Below are 22,754 nucleotides of genomic sequence, written 5' to 3'. Positions count from 1 at the left end.
GCGTATCCAATTATTCATTTCTTCTTTTCCCTCTTCTCATTTTACTCTTAGTTTTACTTTCAATTTTGCCAGGACAAGGCTCAGGACCTCATTCCCAGTGTTCCTAAAGGCTGTTTTCTCTCTCTAACTGTATGGAGTGACTCTTTAAATTCTTGAACTTCTACTCAATCCAACCCACTCATTTGTGTCTCTGTTCATCCAGTACTATGACCCTGGCTTAGGAACAGAGAACATTGAGAAAATCAATAGGTCTGGCAGCATCTGTGGAGTGAGAAACATACATACTACTGTTATTGGATGATAAAAATCAGTGAGAAAAAAAATAACTTCAAGGTTTCACAGAGAACTGGTAATCCCACTTGTTAAAGGTTAACAACCTTATTAAAAGATGTAGGGTCAGTTAATGGACAGTAAGTGAAAGTTACTGAGATTAAAACTGGGTGAGAGTGTGGACAGTAAGAAAGTACAGTGCAAGGATCAACTGCAAGATCAGAAACGACTCTTCTGTCAGAAAGCTATGACATACTGGGGAAAATCTTGCAGCAGCTGTCCCAGTCGACAATAAAATGGAAGTGAGGCATAACTGTATGGATAAGATAACAGGACAGTCTCAAAACAGAACTTGGTGCCAAAATTCTCATGATAATGGGGGAAGTGGTAGAAGCAGATATAATAAAAGCATGAACAAGCAGGGAACAGGAGGAAATGGACAAGGTACAGGCAGATGGTGTTTGTTTAGAATGGCATCATGGTCAGCACAGACATGGTAGACCTGTTCGTGTTCAATATTCTAAATATAAATATATTTGAAAATAAACTAACAGGAAAGAAATACAGAGTTAGATAGATAGAGAGAGTATGAAGTTTATGCTGAAGTACCAGAGTATATTTGCAAAGCCAAGACATATAAGGCTATGAGACAAAAGCGAGGACTGTAGATGCTGGAGATTAGAGGCAAGAGTGTGGTGCTGGAAAAGCACAGCAGGTCAGACAGCATCTAACAAGCAGGAGAACTGATGTTTTGGACAAAAGCCCGAAAGCTCCTGATGAAGGGCTTTTGTCCAAAACATCAGTTCTCCTGCTTGTTAGATGCTGTCTGACCTGCTGTGCTTTTCCAGCACCACACTCCTCGGATATAAGGCTATCAGCCAAGTGCTGGAAAATGCGATTTGAATAGTCAGGTGCTTGTTTTTGACTGGTGCAGACTCAATGGGCTGAAGGGCCTTTTACCATGCTATAGACCTTTATGAATCTATAATAGGCGATCAGTCTTGCCATATGGGTCTTAGTACAAATCCACCTATTTTTAAAACTTTTGAGGCTAAAGTAAGGGCACTTCTGGAGAATTTGAAAAGCAAGTCAGTGTTATTAGAATCTTTAAAATCTTTTAGCAGACAATTTTTATAAGACATGGCAGCCCTACTTGAGTTATTTGGATATAGATTTGTCAGTTATCTTAACTAGGGCATTTGTTTAACCAGGATGATTAGATTTGTCAAGCCCTGGGCCCTGGAGGGGGTCTCCCGAGTTAATACGAATATATATGCAATGCTCCCGTTCCTTTGTTTGGGAGCTTTGCGCCGAGCATAGCTGTTCTGCTTTTTGTGTTTTTTTTGCTTTTCTATTTTTTTGGTGTTGCTTTGCACAGTGTTAGGGTTTGCTTTGTATTATAGGGTACGTTAGTAGTTAGTAGATAGTAGTTGTATTGTAATTTGTGTTTGTTTTCTTTTTATTATACTGATTTTGTTATTGGATTGTTTTTATCAATAATTTTATATATGTTAAAGTTAAAAAAAATTTGCTAATAAATATATATACACAAAAAAAAATCTTTTTAGCTGTTTGGTCACATGCATGGGAGCTGAGGTCAACCTAATAAGAATGACACTTCTGTGGGATTATGTTTTTCAAAGAAAATATCCGAAACTCCCAGAGAAGTAGCAAGAGAAGGAAACTAAGCAAATATGGCCCTGGGCCAAATGATATGTCCAGACTACAGCATATTTTGGTGAGATGTGCTTTGTTTGAAAGTAGCTAGTTTTCAGCTAAAAGCAGATCCTGCAATTTATTTGCGGTACCATAAAAGAAAAACTTCAGCCATCTGCAAGATATTGATGTTTTCCAATAAGGTAGAAAACACTGAGGCAGAATAAGAGAGAAATGTGTTGTTAATTTTAAACACAAAATTTAAAATTGGGAACTAGTTCTGTGAGGTTTCTAAATGTTTTGGTTCAGGTATTCAGATATTCTATGTAAATTAGAAATAATTTGACATCAAGAACTCTATTTCGTCCTTTACTGCCATTCATGTTAATTGTATTAGGTCATCACAGTTAGTAAAGGATAAAGTCCCATTGTCCCAGAGGACCTTAGGGCTGCTTTCTCATTAGAAAGAGATGACTAGCAGTAGTTTAACCCAAGAGTTACCACTCCTCAGACTAGGGAAGGAGAGAATGAGACTCCTTCATGATAAGCTCAGCTAGTGCAGGAATTGAACTCACGTTATTGGCATCACACTTGCATCCTGAAGAAGGGCTCATGCCCGAAACATTGATTCTCCTGCTCCTTGGATGCTGCCTGACCTGCTGCGCTTTTCCAGCAACACATTTTCAGATCAGACTTGCATCACAAACTAGCCATCTGAGCTAACCACCCCCCCTTTTAAGTCATCACAGAAAAGTGATACCTAATGGGACACAGCAATTTCAAACATGATTAATCATGTTAAACTCGTTGCACACTCAGACTACACCAAATGAAATTTAAAACTGGTTGAGTACAAAATCAAGTTGTCATTCTTAGATTGCCGAAAGATAGGTACTTTTAATAATCAGAGAATCCTTACCATGTGGAAACAGGCCATTTGCCCAACAAGTCCACACCGACCCTCCAAACAGCAACTCACCCAGACCCACACCCCTATTACTCTACATTTCCCCTGATGAATGCACCTAACCCACACATCATTGAACACTATGGACAATTTAGCATGGCCAATTCACCTAACCTGCACATCTTTGGACTGTGGGAGGAAACTGGAGCACCTGGAGAAAACCCACGCAGACATAGGGAGAACGTGCAAACTCCACACAGATAGTTGCCCGAAGCTGGAATCAAACCCGCGTCCCTGGCGCTATGAGGGGCACTGTGCTTCACATGCTAATGTTTATGGTGGGTATTGAAGTGGAGTTGGTATCATAACAGTTGGCAATGAGAAATGCTGCCCTTTTGCTTTGAAACTAAGAAAATTAAAGAACTACAGAGAGAGCTAGCCATATGGATAGAACTGGCTCAAAGGCAGAAGACAGAGGGTAGTGGTGATGGAGTGTTCCTTTTCAGACTGGAGGGCTGTGACAATTAGAGTGCCATGAGGATTGGTGCTGGGTCCACTACTTTTCATCATTTATATAAATGGTTTGGATGTGAACGTAGTTAGTAAGTTTGCAGATGTCACAAAAATTGGAGGTTTAGTGGACAGTGAAGAAGGTTACCTTCAGAGTACAATAGGATCTTGATCAGATGGGCCAATGGGCTGAGGAGTGGCAGATGGAGTTTAATTTAGATAAATGCGAGGTGCTGCATTTTGGAAAAGCGAATCTTAGCAGGACTTATACACTTAATGATAAGGTCCTAGGATTGCTGCTGAGCAAAGCGACCTTGGAGTGCAGGTTCATAGTTCCTTGAAACTAGAATTGCAGGTAAATAGGAGTGTGAAGGCGGCGTTTGGTATGCTTTCCTTTATTGGTCAGAGCATTGAGTGTAGGAATTGGGAGGTCATGTTGCGGCTGTACAGGACATTGGTTAGGCCATGTTTGGAATATTGCGTACAATTCTGGTCTCCTTCTTATTGGAAGGAGGTTATGAAACTTGAAAGGGTTCAGAAAAGATTTACAAGAATGTTGCCAGGGTTGGAGGATTTGAGCTATAGGGAAGAGGTTAAATAGGCTGGGGCTGTTTTCCCTGGAGTATCGGAGGCTGAGGGGTGACTTAATAGAGGTTTATAAAATCATGAGGGGCATGGATAGGATAAATAGACAAAGTCTTATCCCTGGGGTGGCGGAGTCCAGAACTAGAGGGCATAGGTTTAGGGTGAAAGGGGAAAGATATAAAAGGAACCTAAGGGGCAACGTTTTCAAGCAGAGGGTGGTGCGTGTATGGAATGAGCTGCCAGAGGAAGTGGCAGAGGCTAGTACAATTGCAGCATTTAACAGGCATCTGGATGGGTACATGAATAGAAAGGGTTTAGAGGGATATTGGCCAAGTGTTGGCAAATGGGACTAGATTAGGTTAGGATGCCTGGTTGGCATGGACTAGTTGGACCGAAGGGTCTGTTTCTGTGCTGTACATCTCTATGATTAATTGAGAAGATTCTGAGAGCTAAGATAGACTTGCACTTGGAAAGACAGGGGTTGATTAGGAATAGTCAGCATGGCTGTGTGCGTGGGAGATCATGCTTCACAAATTTGTTAGAGTTCTTTGAGGTGGTGACCAAGAAGGTTGGCAAGGGCAGGGCAATAGACAAGGTCTTAATGGATTTCAGCAAGGCCTTTGATAAGGCTCCACATGGTAGGCTGCTCTGGAAGGTTGATCACATGGAATCCAGGGAAAGCTGGCAAATTGGATATACAATTGGCTTGATAGTAAGAAGCAGATGATAATAGTGGAAGGATGCTTGTTGGACTGGAGGCCTGCAACTAGTAGAGTGCCTCAGAGGTTGGTGCTGGACCCATTGCTGTTCGTTATCTATATCAATGATTTGGATGAGAACGTACTAGGCATGCTTATTAAATTTACAAATGACACTAAAATAGCAGGTAACATGGACAGTGAGGAAGATTATCAAAAATTGCAGCAGACCCTTGATCAGCTGGGGGAGTAGGCCAAAAAATGGCAAATGGAGTTTAATATAAGTAAGTGTGAGGTCTTGCATTTTGGAAAGTCAAATCAAGGTAGGAGTTTCATGGTGAATGGTAGGACCTTAAGGAGTGTAGTGGAACAGAGAGACCTTGGAGGCGAGGTGCATGGTTCTCTGAAAGTGGAGCCACAGGTAGACCGGGCAGTGAAGGAGGCTTTTGGCACACTGGCCTTCAACTATAGTTGTTGGGAAGTTATGTTGCAGTTATACAGGACATTCGTGAGGCGCATAACGGACATGAATGTACAAATCCGTTAACTGTATAATAGTTGTGCTTTTTAGTTAGGTAAATGATTACCAAATTCTATTCTTAATTGAACATAGTTTCCTTTAGTGACAGATCAATAAGTGTGGGTTCTTAGTCCATTGGTCTAATTGACAGACTGATAAAAAGATGGGTAACTTCCCTCATCTTGCAATTGGATGGATGTTATGAAACTGGAAAGAGTTGAGAAGAATTTTACAAGAATGTTGCGAGGACTCAAGGGTCTGAGTTATATGGAGAGGTTGAACAAGCTAGGACTCTTTCCTTTACAGCATAGGAGAATGAGCGGGGACCTTATAGAGATGTATAAGATCAGGAGAAGCTTGAATAAGGTGAATGCACTCAATCTTTTTCCCAGGGTTGGGGAATCAATCACTAGAGGGCATCAGTTTAAGGTGAGAGGGGAAAGAATAAAATGGAACCTGAGGAGAAACTTCTTTACACAGAGGTTGGTATGCATATGAAATTAGCTGCCAGTGGAAGTGGTTGAGGCGGATACACTAACAACACTTAAAAGGCATTTGTACATTGATGAACATTTTGGTCTGCACAGACTAGTCTGGGCCAAAGGACCTGTCTCCGTGTTGTAATACTCTATGATTGTTCAATGTACTTCAACTGCCAAACTGAAATGAGACTGTGTCTAGAACATGTTGAGAGATTTTGTTCAACAGTCAGACTGAAGGTAAAATGCCCATTGAATGTTGTGAGCTAATTGTGCAATACAAGATTATGAACACTCTATAAAAAGCATGAGTGAGGAAAGGTCTCAGATTAATTTAACTGGATTGTTATAAAAGGTTGAGGAGAAAGAAAAACTCTAAAATGAAATGGGATGGAAGGGAGCACAGACAGAAGTTGGCAACCAACTGATAACGTTCCAAAGAGAAAAGTGGGCATGGAAGAATTATTAAGGGAACTAAAGGAAGGGCACTTCAAGTCTCATTCTGCACAGAATACAGAGGTCTTTAACTTAATTTGTTTTGAAATATGGTTTGGCGCATAAACTGATTTTTATTCAAAGATAGAAGAGAATCCGTTAATTGTATATTAGTTGTGCTTTTTAGTTAGGTAAATGATTACCAAATTCTATTCTTAATTGAACATAGTTTCCTTTAGTGACAGATCAATAAGTGTGGGTTCTTAGTCCACTGGTCTAATTGACAGACTGATAAAAAGATGGGTAACTTCCCTCAATTATTTCCCCCAGTGACAGATGTACAAGAACCAGTCCTTAATTCTGTATTATAGCTCAAAATGTCCTCTGCAGAATGAGAGCTGGAAAGGTCAGCTGGATGAACTGCAAGCTAACACCCAGCAATATCCACAAGCAAGCAACCCAAAGATTTCAATGAAACGTAATTTCAACAATGTTGACAATTGACCATTTCTAGTGGCAGCAGTTTTGAATAAATTAGATATGTGCATGACCCCAACCTAACGAGGGAATTTACATACCACTGCCAATATACTAAGTTCTCAGATAAAAGAGCAAAAATAAAGGAGGTCTGAATAATTAATGGTTTATTTTACAAAGATCCTGACACCTGCTATCTGACTAATAGATATTCAACTTGCTGTGAAAATTTGATTGAAGAATGACATTTTAAGCCATGTGCAATTCTCAAGAGAAGGGCAGGCAGTTTTAAATGAGCAAAGAATAAAAGCACATCAGAAAGAATATTCACAGGATAACCCACGCTTTTTGATGGCTACCACCCAGTAGGAATATAGATCAACCACTACGGATACAAACAAAGTGGCCAGGAATGCATAGAATCAATATCGACTGTCCGATGCACTCCGAGAAGTCTCATACTTACGAAGTTTCCTCAAAGGCTTTCACCCTCTCACAGCCTTCTGGTGGTTCCCGTTTGAAGTCATAACTGTTGTTCGGCTTCGGAGAGGAGGCATATTTAGGTAATGGAGAGCTAGTTCCACTTTCTGCAATGAGGAGAATCAAGATTCAGTACTGATATAGTCAAGCCTCCTGCAAATTGAAGTTAGAAATTTCAACTGAACTGTTGCAGTTTATGTGTTAAAAATCACACAACACCAGGTCATAGTCCACCAGGTTATTTAGAAATACAAGCTTTCGGACTTCTGCTCCTTCGTCAGCTCCAAAAGTTTGTACTTCCAAATAAACCTGTTTGACTATAACCTGGTGTTGTGCGATTTTTAACTTTGTCCTCCCCAGTCCAATAGCCACACCTCCTCATCATTGCAGTTTGTGTGTGTTAGTTATCCATTCTGGTGTGATAGGCTTGCATTTCTGAGCAGTCAAATATTTAAATATATAATAATGTAAGAAAAGTGTGACTGTTCAATTCTCGAGATGGGACTTGTCAGTCTTTTCTACATGTCCTCTCGTATCTTTTTGAATGCAAGTTAAGAAATATTCTGAAATAAGCCCAAATACATATTGTTATTCACTTTACTCCATAAACAGCTGAAAATACAGAGAATCCCTACAGGCCCTTTCACAGATTCTTCAACCCAACAAATCCACACCAACCCTCTGAAGGGTATCACCCAAACCCATTTCCCTATGCTATTATTCTACATTTACCCTTAACCCACACATACCTAAACACTGGACAATTTAGCATGGCCAATTCACCTAAACAGCACAACTTTGAATTGTGGGAGGACATCGGAGCACCCATGAAAACCCAGGCAGACATGAGGAGAATGTACAAACTCCACACAGACAGTCGCCCAAAGCTGGAATCAAACCCAGGTCCCTGGCGCTATATGAAGCAGCAGTGCTAACCACTGAGCCAACGTGCCAGCAGCAGGATATTTTGATGGGTGGAATGCTGATTTGTGTGATGGACTGGGCTTTGTTCACAACTGTGTAGTTTCTTGCATTCTTGGGAAGAGCAGTTGCAAAACCATGCTGTGTTGCATCCAGATAGAATGCTTTTTATGGTGCATCTATTAAAAAATGGTAAGAGTCCTTGTGGATATGCTGAGTTTCCTTAGCCTCCTGAGGTAGTACAGACATGGAGATGAATAAATGCAGCAGCACCTACATTAGAAAGTAGCAGCCTAACTGCTGCTAAAAACTCAATATGTAATTCTCTAAACGTCTGAGAGATGCTCATCCAAATACGATTAATGCTTAGAGACAGGAAAAATGTTTGCTTCTCTCATTGAGAGATGAAGTGCAAAGGAAGAATACTACAAAAGGAAACGTTCTTATGACAGTCAGAAAATTGCATTGAAGGCACAGTGGCATCTCCTTCCTTCTCACTCAATTTTGGCTCCTGACTTGTGAACTATAGAACATAGCCATAGTTAGAAACCTGAAGAAACTACAACATAGCTCAAAGGCAAGCAGCATTAAAATGAAATTTCCTATAAAAGCCACACTTCAGCAAACAATACACTCCACCCACAATTTAGAAAAAAATTGTTCAGGGAGATGTGAACATAGCTCAGCTAGCATTTTACTTCCCATCCTAAACTGCTCTAGAGGTGGTTGTGGTGAGTTGCATTCTTGAATCTCTGCAGTCTTTGGGTCTTTTGGACACTGTCAGATAGATGCCAGTGTTGTAGCTGTTCCGGAACAGCTTAGTTAGGGTCACATGTTCTGGAACACCGGTCTTCAGAAAAACTGCCAGAACGCTGTTAGAACCCACAGCATCCAAACATTTGATATTATGTGAAGTGAATCAAATTGGCTGAGGACACTGGGGACCTCAGAGATAAGTTATTCACTAGGAGATACATTATTCACTAAGCACTGCAGGCTGCAAATACTTCAGTCTTGTCTTTTGTACTGATATATTAGGCTCTCCAAATGCTCAGGATACACAGAAGTGAAATAGCAGTGAGTTCCAGTATTGCCCAACCAGAGATAAAACCTCTTATCGCTGTTCTGAAAGGGCGACTCCTAGTATTTTCTAAACAGCCCCTTTATTCACTCAGAAAAGAAAACATGCTCTTGTCAAAACCATTACAGATCTTACATACTTTAATCAAGTCACTGCTCACTTTTCTAACTTCCAGTGGATATAAACCCAGCCTGTTCATACTATCATTTTAAGACAACTTGCTCGTTCAAAGCATCAATCTTAGCAACATTCTCTGATGAGTTTCCATTCCTGCTCAAATAAGGAGACCAAAAGTTAAGAGTATTCAAAATGGGGTCTCACCAATAACTGAAGCATAATATCCTTAATTTAATGTTGCATTCCTCCCATAATAAAGAACAGCACTTCATTAATCTTCTTAGCACATGGAGTACCTGCATACTAGTTTTTGGTGACTCATGCACTAGAATGTCCAGATCGCACTGCTCCTTGGAATTTTGCAGCCATTCTCCGCTAAAGCAATACTTTGCTTTTCTATTCTTCCTGCCAGTGAACAAGTTCACATCTTCCTACATTATATTTCATCCACCAGTTTTGACCCAGTCACACGACCTGATTATATCTATCTGCAACTCCCATGTCCTCTTGACATCATACTTGTCTATCCATCTTGGTGCTGTATCTGAACTTTGATACCTTCACTCTCATCTAAATAAACTGTAAAAGGTTGAAAGCCCAGCACAACCACCTGCAGGTCACATTTTGCCAAACAGCCAGTTATGAATGCTCTGATTCCTGCCAGCCATTCTTCTGTCCATGGTAGTGTGCTATCCCCTCCACTACAAGCTTTTATTTTCTTCAATAACCTTTGGATGCATCACCTTATCAAAGTCTCTCTGGAAATCTAAGCATTGTCTTGATATGGTCTACCTAATCTATCCAAAGATGTCATGACACACCTGTGGAGCGGTTGGGATTTGAACCCAGGCCTCCTGCTCCAGAGGTATGGACAACAGTGCCACAATAGCTCAAGGTTAGTTTTCTTTGTATTTTCTGCCTGTTTGGATATGGTGTGAGACATTTCCAGCACAGGTGGGACTTGAACACTATCAATGTGTCACTAGAGTGATTGTAATTATAATGGGGCCACTGCTGTTTGCTGTTTTATAAGTCATCTGGACATGGGTGTAGAAGGATGGGTTAGTATATTTGCGGATGATACTAAGGTAGTTAGTGCCAAAGAATGTTGTAGGTTACATAGGGACATAGATAAGATGCAGAGCTGGGCTGAGAAGTGGCAAATGGAGTTTAATGCAGAAAGTGTCAGATAGTAACAGGAATGCAGAGTACTGGGCTAACGGTAAAATTCTTGGCAGTGTAGATGAACAGAGAGATCCCGGTGCATGAATCCAGGTGCATGAATCCCTGAAATTTGCTACCCAGGTTGATAGGGTTGTTAAGAAGGCATATGGTGTGTTGGCATACATTGGTAGGGGGTTTGAGTTTCAGAGCCACGAGGTCATGCTTCAGCTGTACAAGACACTGGTAAGGCCGCACTTGGAGTATTGCGTACAGTTCTGGTCACCGCATTATAGGAAGTATGTGGAAGCTTTGGAAAGGGTTCGAGGAGATTTACTAGGATGTTACCTGATATGGAAAGAAGATCTTATGAAGAAAGCCTGAGGGACTGGAGGCTGTTTTTGTAGGAGAGAAGGAGATTGAGAGGTGACTTAATTGAGATGCATAAAATAATCAGAGGGTTAGATAAGGTGGACAGTGAGAGCTTTTTTCCTCTGATGGTGAAGGCTAACACGAGGGGACATAGCTTTAAATTGAGGGGTGATAGATTTAGGACAGATATCGGGATAGTTTCTTTACTCAGACAGTAGTAGGGGTGTGGAACGGCCTGCCTGCAACAGTAGTAGATTCGGCAACGTTAAGGGCATTTAAATGGGCGTTGGACATACATTTGGATAATATTGGAACGATATAGGTTAGATGGGCATCAGATTAATTTCACATGTCGGCGCAGCATCGAGGGCCGAAGGGGTTGTACTGTGCTGTAACGTTCTATGTTCTATGTAACGAGGTCACCAGGTAGACCTTAGAACATGAGATCCCTGATTGAACCAACGTTGAAACTTTATTGCTGGAACAGCACAGCAGGTCAGGCAGCATCCAGGGAACAGGAGATTCGACGTTTCGGGCACAGGCCCTTCTTCAGGAATCTCCCCTGATTGAACCAACCCCAATCAAGGAGCACTGGCTGACAGATAAGAATAGGACTGTCAGATATCCTGTTAGGTCAGAGAGCTGGATCAGTGTCAAGGACATTCCACATGTAAAGAAAGGGTGACTTGGTGACAGGATACTGGCCTTCATGGAATTATTTCAGTGGTGACGAGTAGAAAGCATGCTCCTGAAGAAATTCACTCGCAACAGTAGTCTTTTCAGTTGGGATAGGCATTTCTGGCATTGTGTCCTCACTTGGAAAGCTTGACACATTTGATCCTGCTGAAAATTGGGCCCGATATGTGTAAAGAATGCATTAATTTTCTGGGCAAATGACACTGGGGCAGTTGAAAAGCAATGTGTAATTCTCCTGACAGCTTGTGGACCTGCAGTTTTTTCCACTATTAACTTTCCGAGGCTCCAGATACTAAAACCTTTCAAGAGTTTACAGATTTAATTAATGAGTATTGTAACCCAAACCTCTAATTCTGAGACGCTATCAGTTTTACTCACAAATTGAAAACAAGGGAATATCGGGAATTTTGACTAGGTTAAGACAACTGGCAGCGGGATGCGACTTTGGGTTAACCCTTGATAAGATACTGAGCCGCCATTTGGTATGTGGGATTCATGATGTAATATGCAAAAGTGCCTACTAGCTGAAGCCCAACTAGATTTTAAAAAGGGATCTCAACTGGCTTTGGCATTGTAAAATCCCACAAGTGAAGCGTATGAGTTGCAGGGCATTCCGACCCTTGCCAGTCCAACTATGTTTGGGGAACACCACTTGAGTGAAGGTAATTGCATAGCCTCACCCCACACATATCCTAAACAGGGCAACTCTAGATCAGCCCACAGCAAAACCCCAAAACAAAGCCAAACTTTGGCCAAATGGTTAAAATTTTCTTAGTATCCAGGCTGGCAAGCTATTGCAGATGCTACGAGGATGTCGGCTTGAGATAGCAAGAGAATCTCACTCGGCCTGAATTGACGAAGAGAACTCATGGACCAACATCCAGGAAAGTGAACACCATGGCAAGCCCACCTACATCTAGTTTGGGGTATCACTAAGCAATTCCAAATGATAACCAATCAAAATAAATGTCAGATTAAAGGGTGACCCGGTTCTAATGGAAACTCATACCAGTACAGCTGTTTCAATTGCAGAATCAGTCTTTAACAAAATTTGGTCTGGACTCCAACCCCTAAGTTTGGCCAGACTGAGAACCTATACCAGGGAACCTTTACAGATTAAGGGTACAACTTTGATTCTGATGAGAAGCAGCTGTTTCAGTTATCACTGATTATAGTAAAAGGCTTGGGCCCAAGTTTGACAGGCAAAATTGGTTGAGAAAGATTCCCCCAGATTGACTCAACATTTTTCAGTTAGAAAATGGCTGCCTGAGCAAAATCCTAATTAAATATTTGGAAGCTTTTCTGGACTATTAATGGAACAAAACCTTCTTACATGTTGACCAAGAAGCAACCCCACAATTTCTCAAGGCCTGCCCAATATCTTTAGAATTACAGGCAAAAGTAGAGGCAGAAATCATAAGACAAGAAAGCAAAGGAACCATCAAACCAGTCCAGTTTGCAGAATGGGCAGCACGGTCATACCGATTGTAAAGCCCGATACGTCAGTTCACCTTTGTGGAACTTTTACACAAACGGTAAATTGCTTTTCGCAGCTGGATAAACACCGAATCATTCACATACAGATTTATACAGAAAGCTGGCAGGTAGGCTGTCCTTGACAAAGCCGGACATGAGCCATAGATACTTACCATTGTGCTGAGATGGAGATTCCCAGAAGTATGCTACAATTAATACCCATAAGGGTTTGTACCAATATATAAGATTGCCATTTTGGGATAACATCAGCTTGTGCAATTTTTCAACGGATGATGGAGAACATTTTACAATGTCTACCCCAGGTCACTATTTATCTAGATGACATGCTAATAATGAGCAAGACCAATAAGGAGCACTTACAGGACTTGGACATAGTCCTTGGACATTTCTCCCAGGCGAGTGTAGGCCTTAGAAAAGAAAATTGCATGTTCCAGGTACCCAAGTGACCTATTTGGGCTACAGTCAACATCACCAGGTTTCACCTGTTGGAAGATAAAGTGAGACCAATCAAAGGTGCCCTGGCTCCCATGTCTGTGCTGAAGCTTCGGTCTTTCCTTGTGCTGGTGAATTATGGAAAATTCTTTCATAACCTCACCTCCATCCTGGCACTGTGCATCCAATTCTCAAAAAGGGTCAGCCTTAGAAATGGTTGGGTAGCCCAACCGTAGCTTTGAGGGAGCTATCATCCTCTACGGCGTTGGCACACTATGATCCCAAGTGAGATCTGGTATTGGCGCCTGATACCTCCCTGTATGTTGGGGTAGTATTAGCTCATAAGTGGGCCAATGGGAGGAACGTCCAACAGCGTATGCATCCAGGACTTAAGCTAATGCAGAGCATAAATACACCCAGACGGAGAAGGAAGATTTGGCAGTCATACCTGGAGTCTGGACATTCCACCAATACCTTTACGGACAGAAATTTGCAATTAGAATGGATGATAAGTGCCTGCTAGGTCTACTTAAAAAGGACAAGCAGAGCCACCCATAGCTTCAGGCTGAATTCTAATATCTACTGCATATAATACAAGTTGGAATACCATCCAGGAGACCAAGTAGAAAATTTGGATGCATTGAGCTGCCTCCCACTGGCAGATACACCACTGGTGATACCACCAGTGTAGACGTCCATAATAGTTTTAAATTTTCTGAACACACTTCCAACCACAGCTGACAATATCAGATTTTGGACACAGAAATATCTGGTCCTGGCAAAACTGAAACCAAAGGTCCATCACAACTAGAACTGAAAAGCTTTTAGACTGAGAGACACCAGATAACACTAGAGGATGGCATATGATAATGGGGAGTAACAATGATTGCCACGAGCAAAGGTCGCCGCTAGATATTAGCTCAACTCCTCCAGGGTCACAGAGGGGTTTCCAAAACGAAGACGTCGGCAAAAAGTTGTCTGATGGCCAGGATTGGACGGAAACATAGCCGCATTGGTGGCGCAGTGCCCAGAGTACGAACAAGGGCAATATTCATGGGAATGGCTGGGTAAATCCTAGACTCGGTTACGTGTTGACTATGTACTTTCATGGGCTGAATATTCATTGTGGACGCCCACTCAGAGTGGCTGAATGTGCACTGAGTTCATTTGTTAAACACTAAGATGACGGTAGAAAAGCTGCATGCATCAGTTGCAATACATGGACTCCTGGAAGCGTTGGTCACAAATAACTAACCAGAGAATTTGAGCATTTCTGAAATTCAAATGGCGTTCAACTTATAAGGGCAGCGCCATGCAACCCATTATCCAATGGTCTGACAGAAAGAGCAGTCCAAACTCTGAAGGAGGCTTAAAGACTACAGCTTCACTAGATTCCAAACTGTCCCGGTTCCTATTTAATTATAGGACAACCCCTCTGCAACTGAAGGGATAACTCCAGGAGAATTGCTAATGGGAAGAGGCCTCTGCACCAGGATAAATCTGATCTTCCTGGACCTGAGGGGACAGGGTGAAACAGCACCAGAAACGCCAATGGACACAAGACTCCGCTAAGTGAGGGAGAGAGTTTATTTCTGGGGATGAAGTCTGGTGTAGGAACCATGGGAATTGCCCTGTATGGGTCAATGCAAGGTCAGGTCCACTGATGTATAAAGTTCAGGTAGGCACAACAGTCCTGAACAATAATATGGACCACATGAAAGCGGTAAATTCGCAAATGGTGCGGGAACAAAATGTGCCCAGCTCAAGTCTTCAGATTGTTCCAGAACCCTTGCACGCTCCCTCTCGGTCAAGTGTTGAAGACACCTCGGAATCAGAGATAGCATGGCAGTTGACACCTTTGCCAACTGAAGAGGAGAATGAATTTCCTCTGAGAGGTCCAGGTGCAACAGGTGAGCAATTGTGCGTTCCACGCAGCCTGTATCAGAGACAGTTGGAGAAACCTGACCTGGTGCTAAAATGCTCCAGGAAGATTTACAAAAAAAAAAAGATCTAGTCTATGTACTTGGACTCAGTCATTATACGACGTCATCCAGATGAACCTCAGAGAAAGAGTTCCCTGATTGGAATTGTTGATCTGTCCAATCAGACAGCCTGGCTGACAGACAAGAACAGGAGTGTCAGACATCCTGGTATTACCCTGAGAGTTGGCCCTGAGGGAGCCGGATCATTTATTACATTTTAGTAGTAAGTCTGTTCAGAGATGTTATTGTAATACACCACAGTATGCAGGTGGGACTTGAATCCAGGTCTCTTGGATCAGCCACTTCTGTATAACAGCTGCAAGCATAGTATTTTACATGTATTTTTAATTTACCTGTCCAGGAATGTTATGACACACCTAGAGAGGAAAATGGACTCAAACACGGATCTCCTAGCTCAGATGGAGGGATACCACCACTGTGTCACAAGGTCCCGAGCATAGTCATTTATAATATTTTGTAATCAACCTGATCAGAGATGCTATTGCACACTTGTGGAGATGATGGAACCTGGAACCAGGTCTCCTACCTCAGAGGTAGGGGCACTACCACTGTGCCACAAGTGCCCAAAGAATAGTCCACTAATTTAAAAAAAAAAATTGCTTAACTATTTTTCTAATCCACCTGCTCAGAAACATTATTGCATAGCTCTGCAGCAGGTGGGACTTCAGCCTACACCTCCTGGTTCAGGGTGATAGGAACAAAGAACAATACAGTAGAGGAACAAGCCCTTCAGCTCTCCAAGTCTGTGATAACACCTTTTGTCCTTCCATACTAAAACTGTTTTCACCTACAGGATCCATATATCTTTATTCCCTTCCTATTCATGTATTTGTCCAGGTGCTTCTTTAATGCAGTTATTGTGTCTGCTTCCACTGCTTCCTCCGGAGGCACGTTCCTGGCACTCATGACACTGTGCAGAAAGACTTGGCTCGCACATTTCTTTTGAACCCCAGCTTCCCCACACCCCTTCCCGGCCTATAACTTGACTGTCCTTATACTCAATGCTTCTTCCAATGAAGGCAAGCATGCTATAGGCCTTTTTTACTACCTATCTACCTGTACTGCTGCCTTCAGTGATCTGTGGACCCGCACATCCAGATTCTTCTGCATAGCAATATTCCTAAGGGTTCTGCAATTCACTGTATAATTTTCACCTGTATTTGACCTTCCAAAATGCATCACCTCACATTTGTCCAGATTAAACTCCATCAACTATTTTTCTGCCGATGCCTCCAACTGATCTACATCCTGCTCTACCCTCTCACAATCCTTCTCACTATGTGCATCTCTGCCAATCTTTGTGTCATCTGCAAACTTAGTAATTAGACCAGCTACGTTTTCCTCCAAATCATTTAAGTAAACCACAAATAGCAGAGCTCCCAACACTGATCCTTGTGGAACATTAGTCTTAACTCTCCCTTCTGAAGAGCATCCTTCCACCGCTACCCTTGGTCTCGTATGACTAAGCCAGTTCTGTATCCACCTGGACAGCTTACTCCTGATTAGAGTGGTGCTGGAAAAGCACAGCAGGTCAGGCAGCATCTGAGGAGCAGGAGAATCGACGTTTCGGGCAAAAGCCCTTCATCAGGAATGAGGCAGGGAGCTTCCGGGATGGAGAAATAAATGGGAGTCTTCACTTTCACCCAGCTTACTCCTGATACCATGTGACTTCAGCTTTTGTACTAGTCTGCCATGAGAAACCTTGTCAAAGACTTTACTGAAGTCCATGCAGGTATCAATTGCTTTTCCCTCAATCGTCTTTGTTACCACCTCAAACAACTCGATTACGTTAGTGAGGCATGACCTCCCCCACACAAAACCATTGTGTCTATTGCTAATAAGTCCATTTGACTCTATATGTCGATAGATCTAATCCCTGAGAATCTTTGCCAATAATTCCCCTACTAATGTGAGGCTCACAGACCTGTAATTTCCTGAATTATCCCTGCTACCCTTCTTAATCAATGGGACAACAGTGGCTACTCTCTAACTCTCTGGAACTGCACCTGTGGACAAAGAGGATACAAAGATGTCTGTCAATGCTCCAGCAATTGGTTCTCTTGCCTCCCTCAATATTCACGGCTAGATCCCATCAGGACCTGGGACATATCTACCTTAATACCTTTTGAGATGTACATCTCTTCCATTTCAATAGCAACTTGGCTAAGAAACCCGACACGCCATTCCAAGATCATTTTCCAGCAATTCCTTCTCTTTGGTGTATACTGACACAAAGGATTAATTTAGGACCTCACCCACCTCTTCTGGCTCCACAGATAGATTCCCTCCTTTGCCCTTGAGTGGGCCAATCCTTTCTCTGACTGCCTTCTTGCTTTCTATATATCAGAGTCAGAGATGTACAGCACGGGAATAGATCCTTCAGTCCAACTCGTCCATACAAACCAGATATCCCAACCTAATCAAGTCCCACTTGCCAGCACTAGGTCCATATCCCTCCAAACTCTTCCTATTCATGTACACATCCAGATGCCTTTTAAATGTTGCAATTGTACTAGCCTCCACCACTTCCTTTGGCAGCTCATTCCATGCGCGTACCACCCTCTCCGTGAAAAGGTTGCCCCTTAGGTCTCTTTTATATCTTTCCCCTCTGACACTAAACTAGAGATGGACTCCTCCCCCCCCCCCCAGGGAAAATACTTTTGTCTGATTATCCTATCCATGCCCCTCATGATTTTATAAACCTCTATAAGATCATCCTCAGCCTCCGACGCTCCAGGGAAAACAGCCCCAGCGTATTCAACCTCGCCCTATAGCTCAAATTTTCCAACCCTGGCAACATCCTTGTAATGTATAAAAAGTTTTGGGATTTTCCTTAATCCTCCTTGCTAACGACTTTTCATGACCCCTTTTAGTCCTTCATGCTTAGGTTTTTTTTCTACTTTCCTTATATACTTCAATGGTTTCGTTAGTTCCCAAATTCTTACACCTTACATAGGCTTCCTTATTCTTTTTGACCAAGGTCATAACATCCCTGATCATCCATGGTTCATGTAACTTGCCATACCTATCCTTCATTTTTGCAGGAATGTGCTGCTCCTAAATTTTTTATCAACTGCCATTTGAAATACTCCCACATGTTCAATGTGGATTTACTCTCAACAGCCATCTCCAATCAATATTCTCCAGTTCCTGCTTGATATTGTTATAGTTCACCTTACCCCAGTTTTAACTTTTACCTGCTGTTATCCCTATCCATGAGTATCTTAAAACTCATGGTATTATAGTCATTACTCCCGAAATGCTCCCCCACTGAAACTTCACTCACCTGGCCCGGCTTATTTCCCAAAACCAGGTCCAGTATAACCATTTCCCCCTGCTTGGATTACTTATATACTGTGTCAAGAAACCTTCTTGAATGGCCCTTATAAATTCTGCCCCACCGAGCCCCTGGCATGAAGTGAGTTTCAGTCAATATAGGGGGAGTTAAAATCACCCACTGCAACAATCTTGCTGTTTTTACATCTTTTCAAAATCGGTCTACATACTCTCTCCTCTACCTCCTGCTGGCTGTTGAGAGGCCTATAGTATACCTCTAGCATTGTGATTTCACCATTCCTATTCTTGAGCTCTGTCTCGCTGCATGAGTCCTCTGATGTATCCTCCCTAAGTACAGCTGTGAGATATTCAAGAGTCGTGAAGTGATGTTGCAGCTGTACAGGACTTTGGTTAGGCCACAGTTGGAGTACTGTGTGCAGTTCTGGTCGCCTCACTTTAGGAAAGATGTGGAAGCTTTGGAGAGGGTGCAGAGAAGATTTACCAGGATGTTGCCTGGAATGGAGAGGAAGTCGTACGAGGATAGGTTGAGAGTTCTCGGCCTTTTCTCGTTGGAACGGCGAAGGATGAGGGGTGACTTGATAGAGGTTTATAAGATGATCAGAGGAATAGATAGAGTAGACAGTCAGAAACTTTTTCCCCGGGTACAACAGAGTGTTACAAGGGGACATAAATTTAAGGTGAAGGGTGGAAGGTATAGGGGAGATGTCAGGGGTGGGTTCTTTACCCAGAGAGTGGTGGGGGCATGGAATGCGCTGCCCATGGGAGTGGTAGAGTCGGAATCATTGGCGACCTTTAAGCGGCATTTGGATAGGTACATGGATGGGTACTTAATCTAGGTTAGAAGTTCGGCACAACATCGTGGGCCGAAGGGCCTCTTCTGTGCTGTATTGTTCTATGTTGTTCTATGTTCTATATTCCTTTACCCAGTATGCAACTCCCCCACCCCTTTTATATCCCCCTCTATCACACCTGAAATGTTGAAATCCTGGGACATTCAGCTGCCAGTCCCATCCCTCTTGCAGTAAAGTCTCCATAACTGCAATAATATCATAGTTCCAAGAACTAATCAAAGCTTTAAGTTCATTTACCTTCTCACATCGAAACCCATGCATTTCAGACCTCGCCACCCCCCCCCCCCCCAACTCTTATCAACAGTGTTCTCTTGCCTGATCTTGTTCTTAGTCACGTTCACCTTGGTTTCTATCTCTTCTTCAATTTCTGCACCTACTGCCCTCCTTCTCTGCTCCCATCTCCTTGCCACACTAGTTTAAACCCTCCCCAAATACCACCCGCAAGTCCTGCCCAGGTGTAACCCATCCAGCCTCGCCCCTTTAATTCAATTAACCCTTACAATGTCAAATACTTTTAATACTAAATTGAAGCTGCTAGTCCTCTCTGCTCTGATAATTTCTCAAACTTTTACCTGTTACTCACCAACAACAGTTTCTAGAAGCGGCTTAGGCTCACAACCTGCTGGAATTCTCACTGCTGACCTTCATTCTGTTTCCTCTCCTCTGAACCTTGCCTCTCAATTTTTTGGGTGAGAGAAGGAAGGAGGGATGGAAACACTATAGAAAAATACTGTTTGCGGCTGACTGTTCCTTAACGTCAGGTTCTTCCACAATGCCCTTCACATCTGCACTGACTGTAGAAGCCACTCCCAGAATGCAAACAAGCAATATCTCAGCAGCCTAACACTTCGGGGGACGCACGTTGGCTTAGTGGATAGTACTGCTGCCTCACAGTGCCAGGGATTTGGTTCGATTCCAGCCTCGGGCGACTGTCGTTGTGGAGTTTGCACATTCTCTGTGTCTGCGTGGGGGTTCCTTCCGGGTGATCCAGTTTTCCCCCACAATCCAAACATGTGCAGGTTAGGTGATTTGGTCATCCTAAATTGCCCATAGCGTTCGGGGATGTGTAGGTTCGGTGCATTAGTCAGAGGCAAATGTAGAGTAATAGGGTTGGGGAATGGGTCTGGATGAGTTGCTCTTCAGGGGGTTGGTGTGGACTTGTTGGGCCAAATGGCCTGTTTGCACACTGTAGGGACTCTTCCTCATCTAAGTACAAGGAAGCCCAAGCATAGACTTCTAAAGACGACCATTATATCCACAGCACTTGTTAAGCCTTTAAAGAACTCCTACTCATTGGATACACTAGGGTTCTGAAGAAGGGGCACTTGACATGAAATATGAACTCTCCTTTCTCACAACAAATGCTGCCAGGTGTATTGAGTTTCTCCAGCAATTTCAGCTTTTTGTTTCAGATTTCTAGCATCCACAGATCTTCAGATTATTTTACATCTATTAACTCACTTGCCAATTCTTTTAAGACCCTAGCATGAAGTCCATCTGGACCCAGAGACTTGTTCACAGCTCCACCATCTGGCTTAATATCATTCTTTGTGATAGGAACTTAGCACAATTTCACACTCCCTTCTACCTCCTGATTTACAGCTATTACTGGAATATTTTTGTGTCCTCCACAGTGAAGACTGAAGCTAAATGTTTCTTCATTCATCCACTGTTTTTGTATTCTGATAACTTCCTAATTCTCACTCAATAGAGGACCAACACTCAGTTACTCTTTTTCTTTCTAAAATATCCGCAAAACTCTTGCTGTCCGTTTTCACATTCGTAGCTAGCTTCCGTTCTCTTAAATTTCTTCCTCGCGACGAATCTTTTAGGCATTCTGACGTTCTTCATATTCTGACCAATTATCTGACCTGCCACTGATCTTTGACCAGCTACATGCTTTTTTCCTCAACTTCAATGTTTCCACTAACTTCTTCAGTTAATCATGGATGATGATTCACCCTTTTGAAGATCTCTGTTACAGTAAGAATATACTTACTTTGAAACATCGCCTGAAATGTCTCCATAGTGTCTGTTGATCTATCCTCTAATCTGTTACACCATTCACTTCAGTTAGCTCAGTCCATGTCCACACAGTTACCCTTATTTAGGTTTAAGACACTAGTTTTAGAATCAGTCCTCTCCCTTTCAAATTGGACATAAAGTTCAATCACACTGTAGTCACTGCGATCTAAAAGTAGCATAGCTCTGAAGTCATTAATTCATCCTATCACATGACACAATTCCAAGGCAAATATAACCTCTTCTCTGGTGATTTCCAAATGGTACTGTAAGAAATTCTCAAAAGTGTTCTATGAACTCCTTATTCAGACTACTACAAATCTGATTTTTTAAGATCTCTGAAATTAAATCACCCATGATTATTGCTGTCCCTTTTAACAAGCATAGAATATTTGTATACTTTTTCTCACATTATGGTGACTATACACCATTCCCTCCAGTGACTCATTTCCCCAATAATCCAACATTCTGATCTCTTGAACCAAGGTCAAATCTAACTACTGCACAAATACCTTCCTTGATTAACAACGCTACACCTCGAGATTTACCAAGCCAAGGATGATGATATTTCTGAAGACTCTTCCTTCAATGACACTCTCTTGACATGGCAGGACTGAAATTAGATCCGTCAGTCATCTAATTGTATAGCTCTGTCTGTTGCATGCTGCTTTTGCTATTTAATATGCAAGTAGTCCTTTGTTGTAACTTTAGCAGGTTTACAACTCATTTTTAGAGATGTCTGGTGCTGTGCCTAGCTTCCTGCACACTTCAGTGAACTGGGATCAATCCTCTGATTTATTTGAAGTGGTCGTTGGGACAAAGCTGGGCCATGAGGTTATGGATAATGGTTGAACACAATATGCTGCTTTGCGAATTCTAGAGTTAATGTTGAGGACTCCCAGAAAAACACTCTCCTAACTGTACAACACTGTGCCTCTCTGGTGGCCCTGTCCTGCTGGACAAAATATGGGGATGGTAGTGTCTGCACATTGTCAATAAGGCATGATTTTGTGTGTGAGATTACGTCAGGTTGTTTCTTGACTAGAATGTGAGACAGCTGTTCTAATTTTGGCATAAGGCTCCAGATGTTGCTAAGGAGACCTCTGTAAGGTAAACTGGGTTATTTATGTCACTGCTTTTCTAGTGTGCCCTTTTAGGTAAGGTAGACTGCCTACTTGAATACACTCTTTAGACCTTGCAGCAAACAAGGCTGCAATGAACTCAGGAGCTACATGCCCTGGCATAACCCAGATTTGGTGTTCAGTGAATGGGTTATTGCAGAGTGAG

The 22,754-nt window shown here is 42.3% G+C and overlaps 1 protein-coding gene across 3 annotated transcripts in view; it reads right to left on the bottom strand.

Annotated features, from left to right (window-relative positions):
- Positions 1-22,754, bottom strand: part of LOC122551455 (protein FAM117B) — a 236,934-nt gene that overhangs the window by 8,765 nt on the left and 205,415 nt on the right. For all 3 annotated transcript variants that reach the window (XM_087988934.1, XM_043693382.2, XM_043693380.2), the window contains one exon: positions 7,004-7,124. In XM_087988934.1, coding sequence (XP_087845060.1) covers positions 7,004-7,124 — 121 coding nt within the window. The remainder of the gene's footprint in view (positions 1-7,003; positions 7,125-22,754) is intronic.

This window comes from Chiloscyllium plagiosum, unplaced genomic scaffold (genome assembly GCF_037043375.1).
Source record: "Chiloscyllium plagiosum isolate Xiang-an unplaced genomic scaffold, Cpla_swu_hap1 HiC_scaffold_7, whole genome shotgun sequence".
Lineage (NCBI taxonomy): Eukaryota > Metazoa > Chordata > Chondrichthyes > Orectolobiformes > Hemiscylliidae > Chiloscyllium > Chiloscyllium plagiosum.
This window is presented reverse-complemented; position numbering and strand designations above follow the sequence as displayed.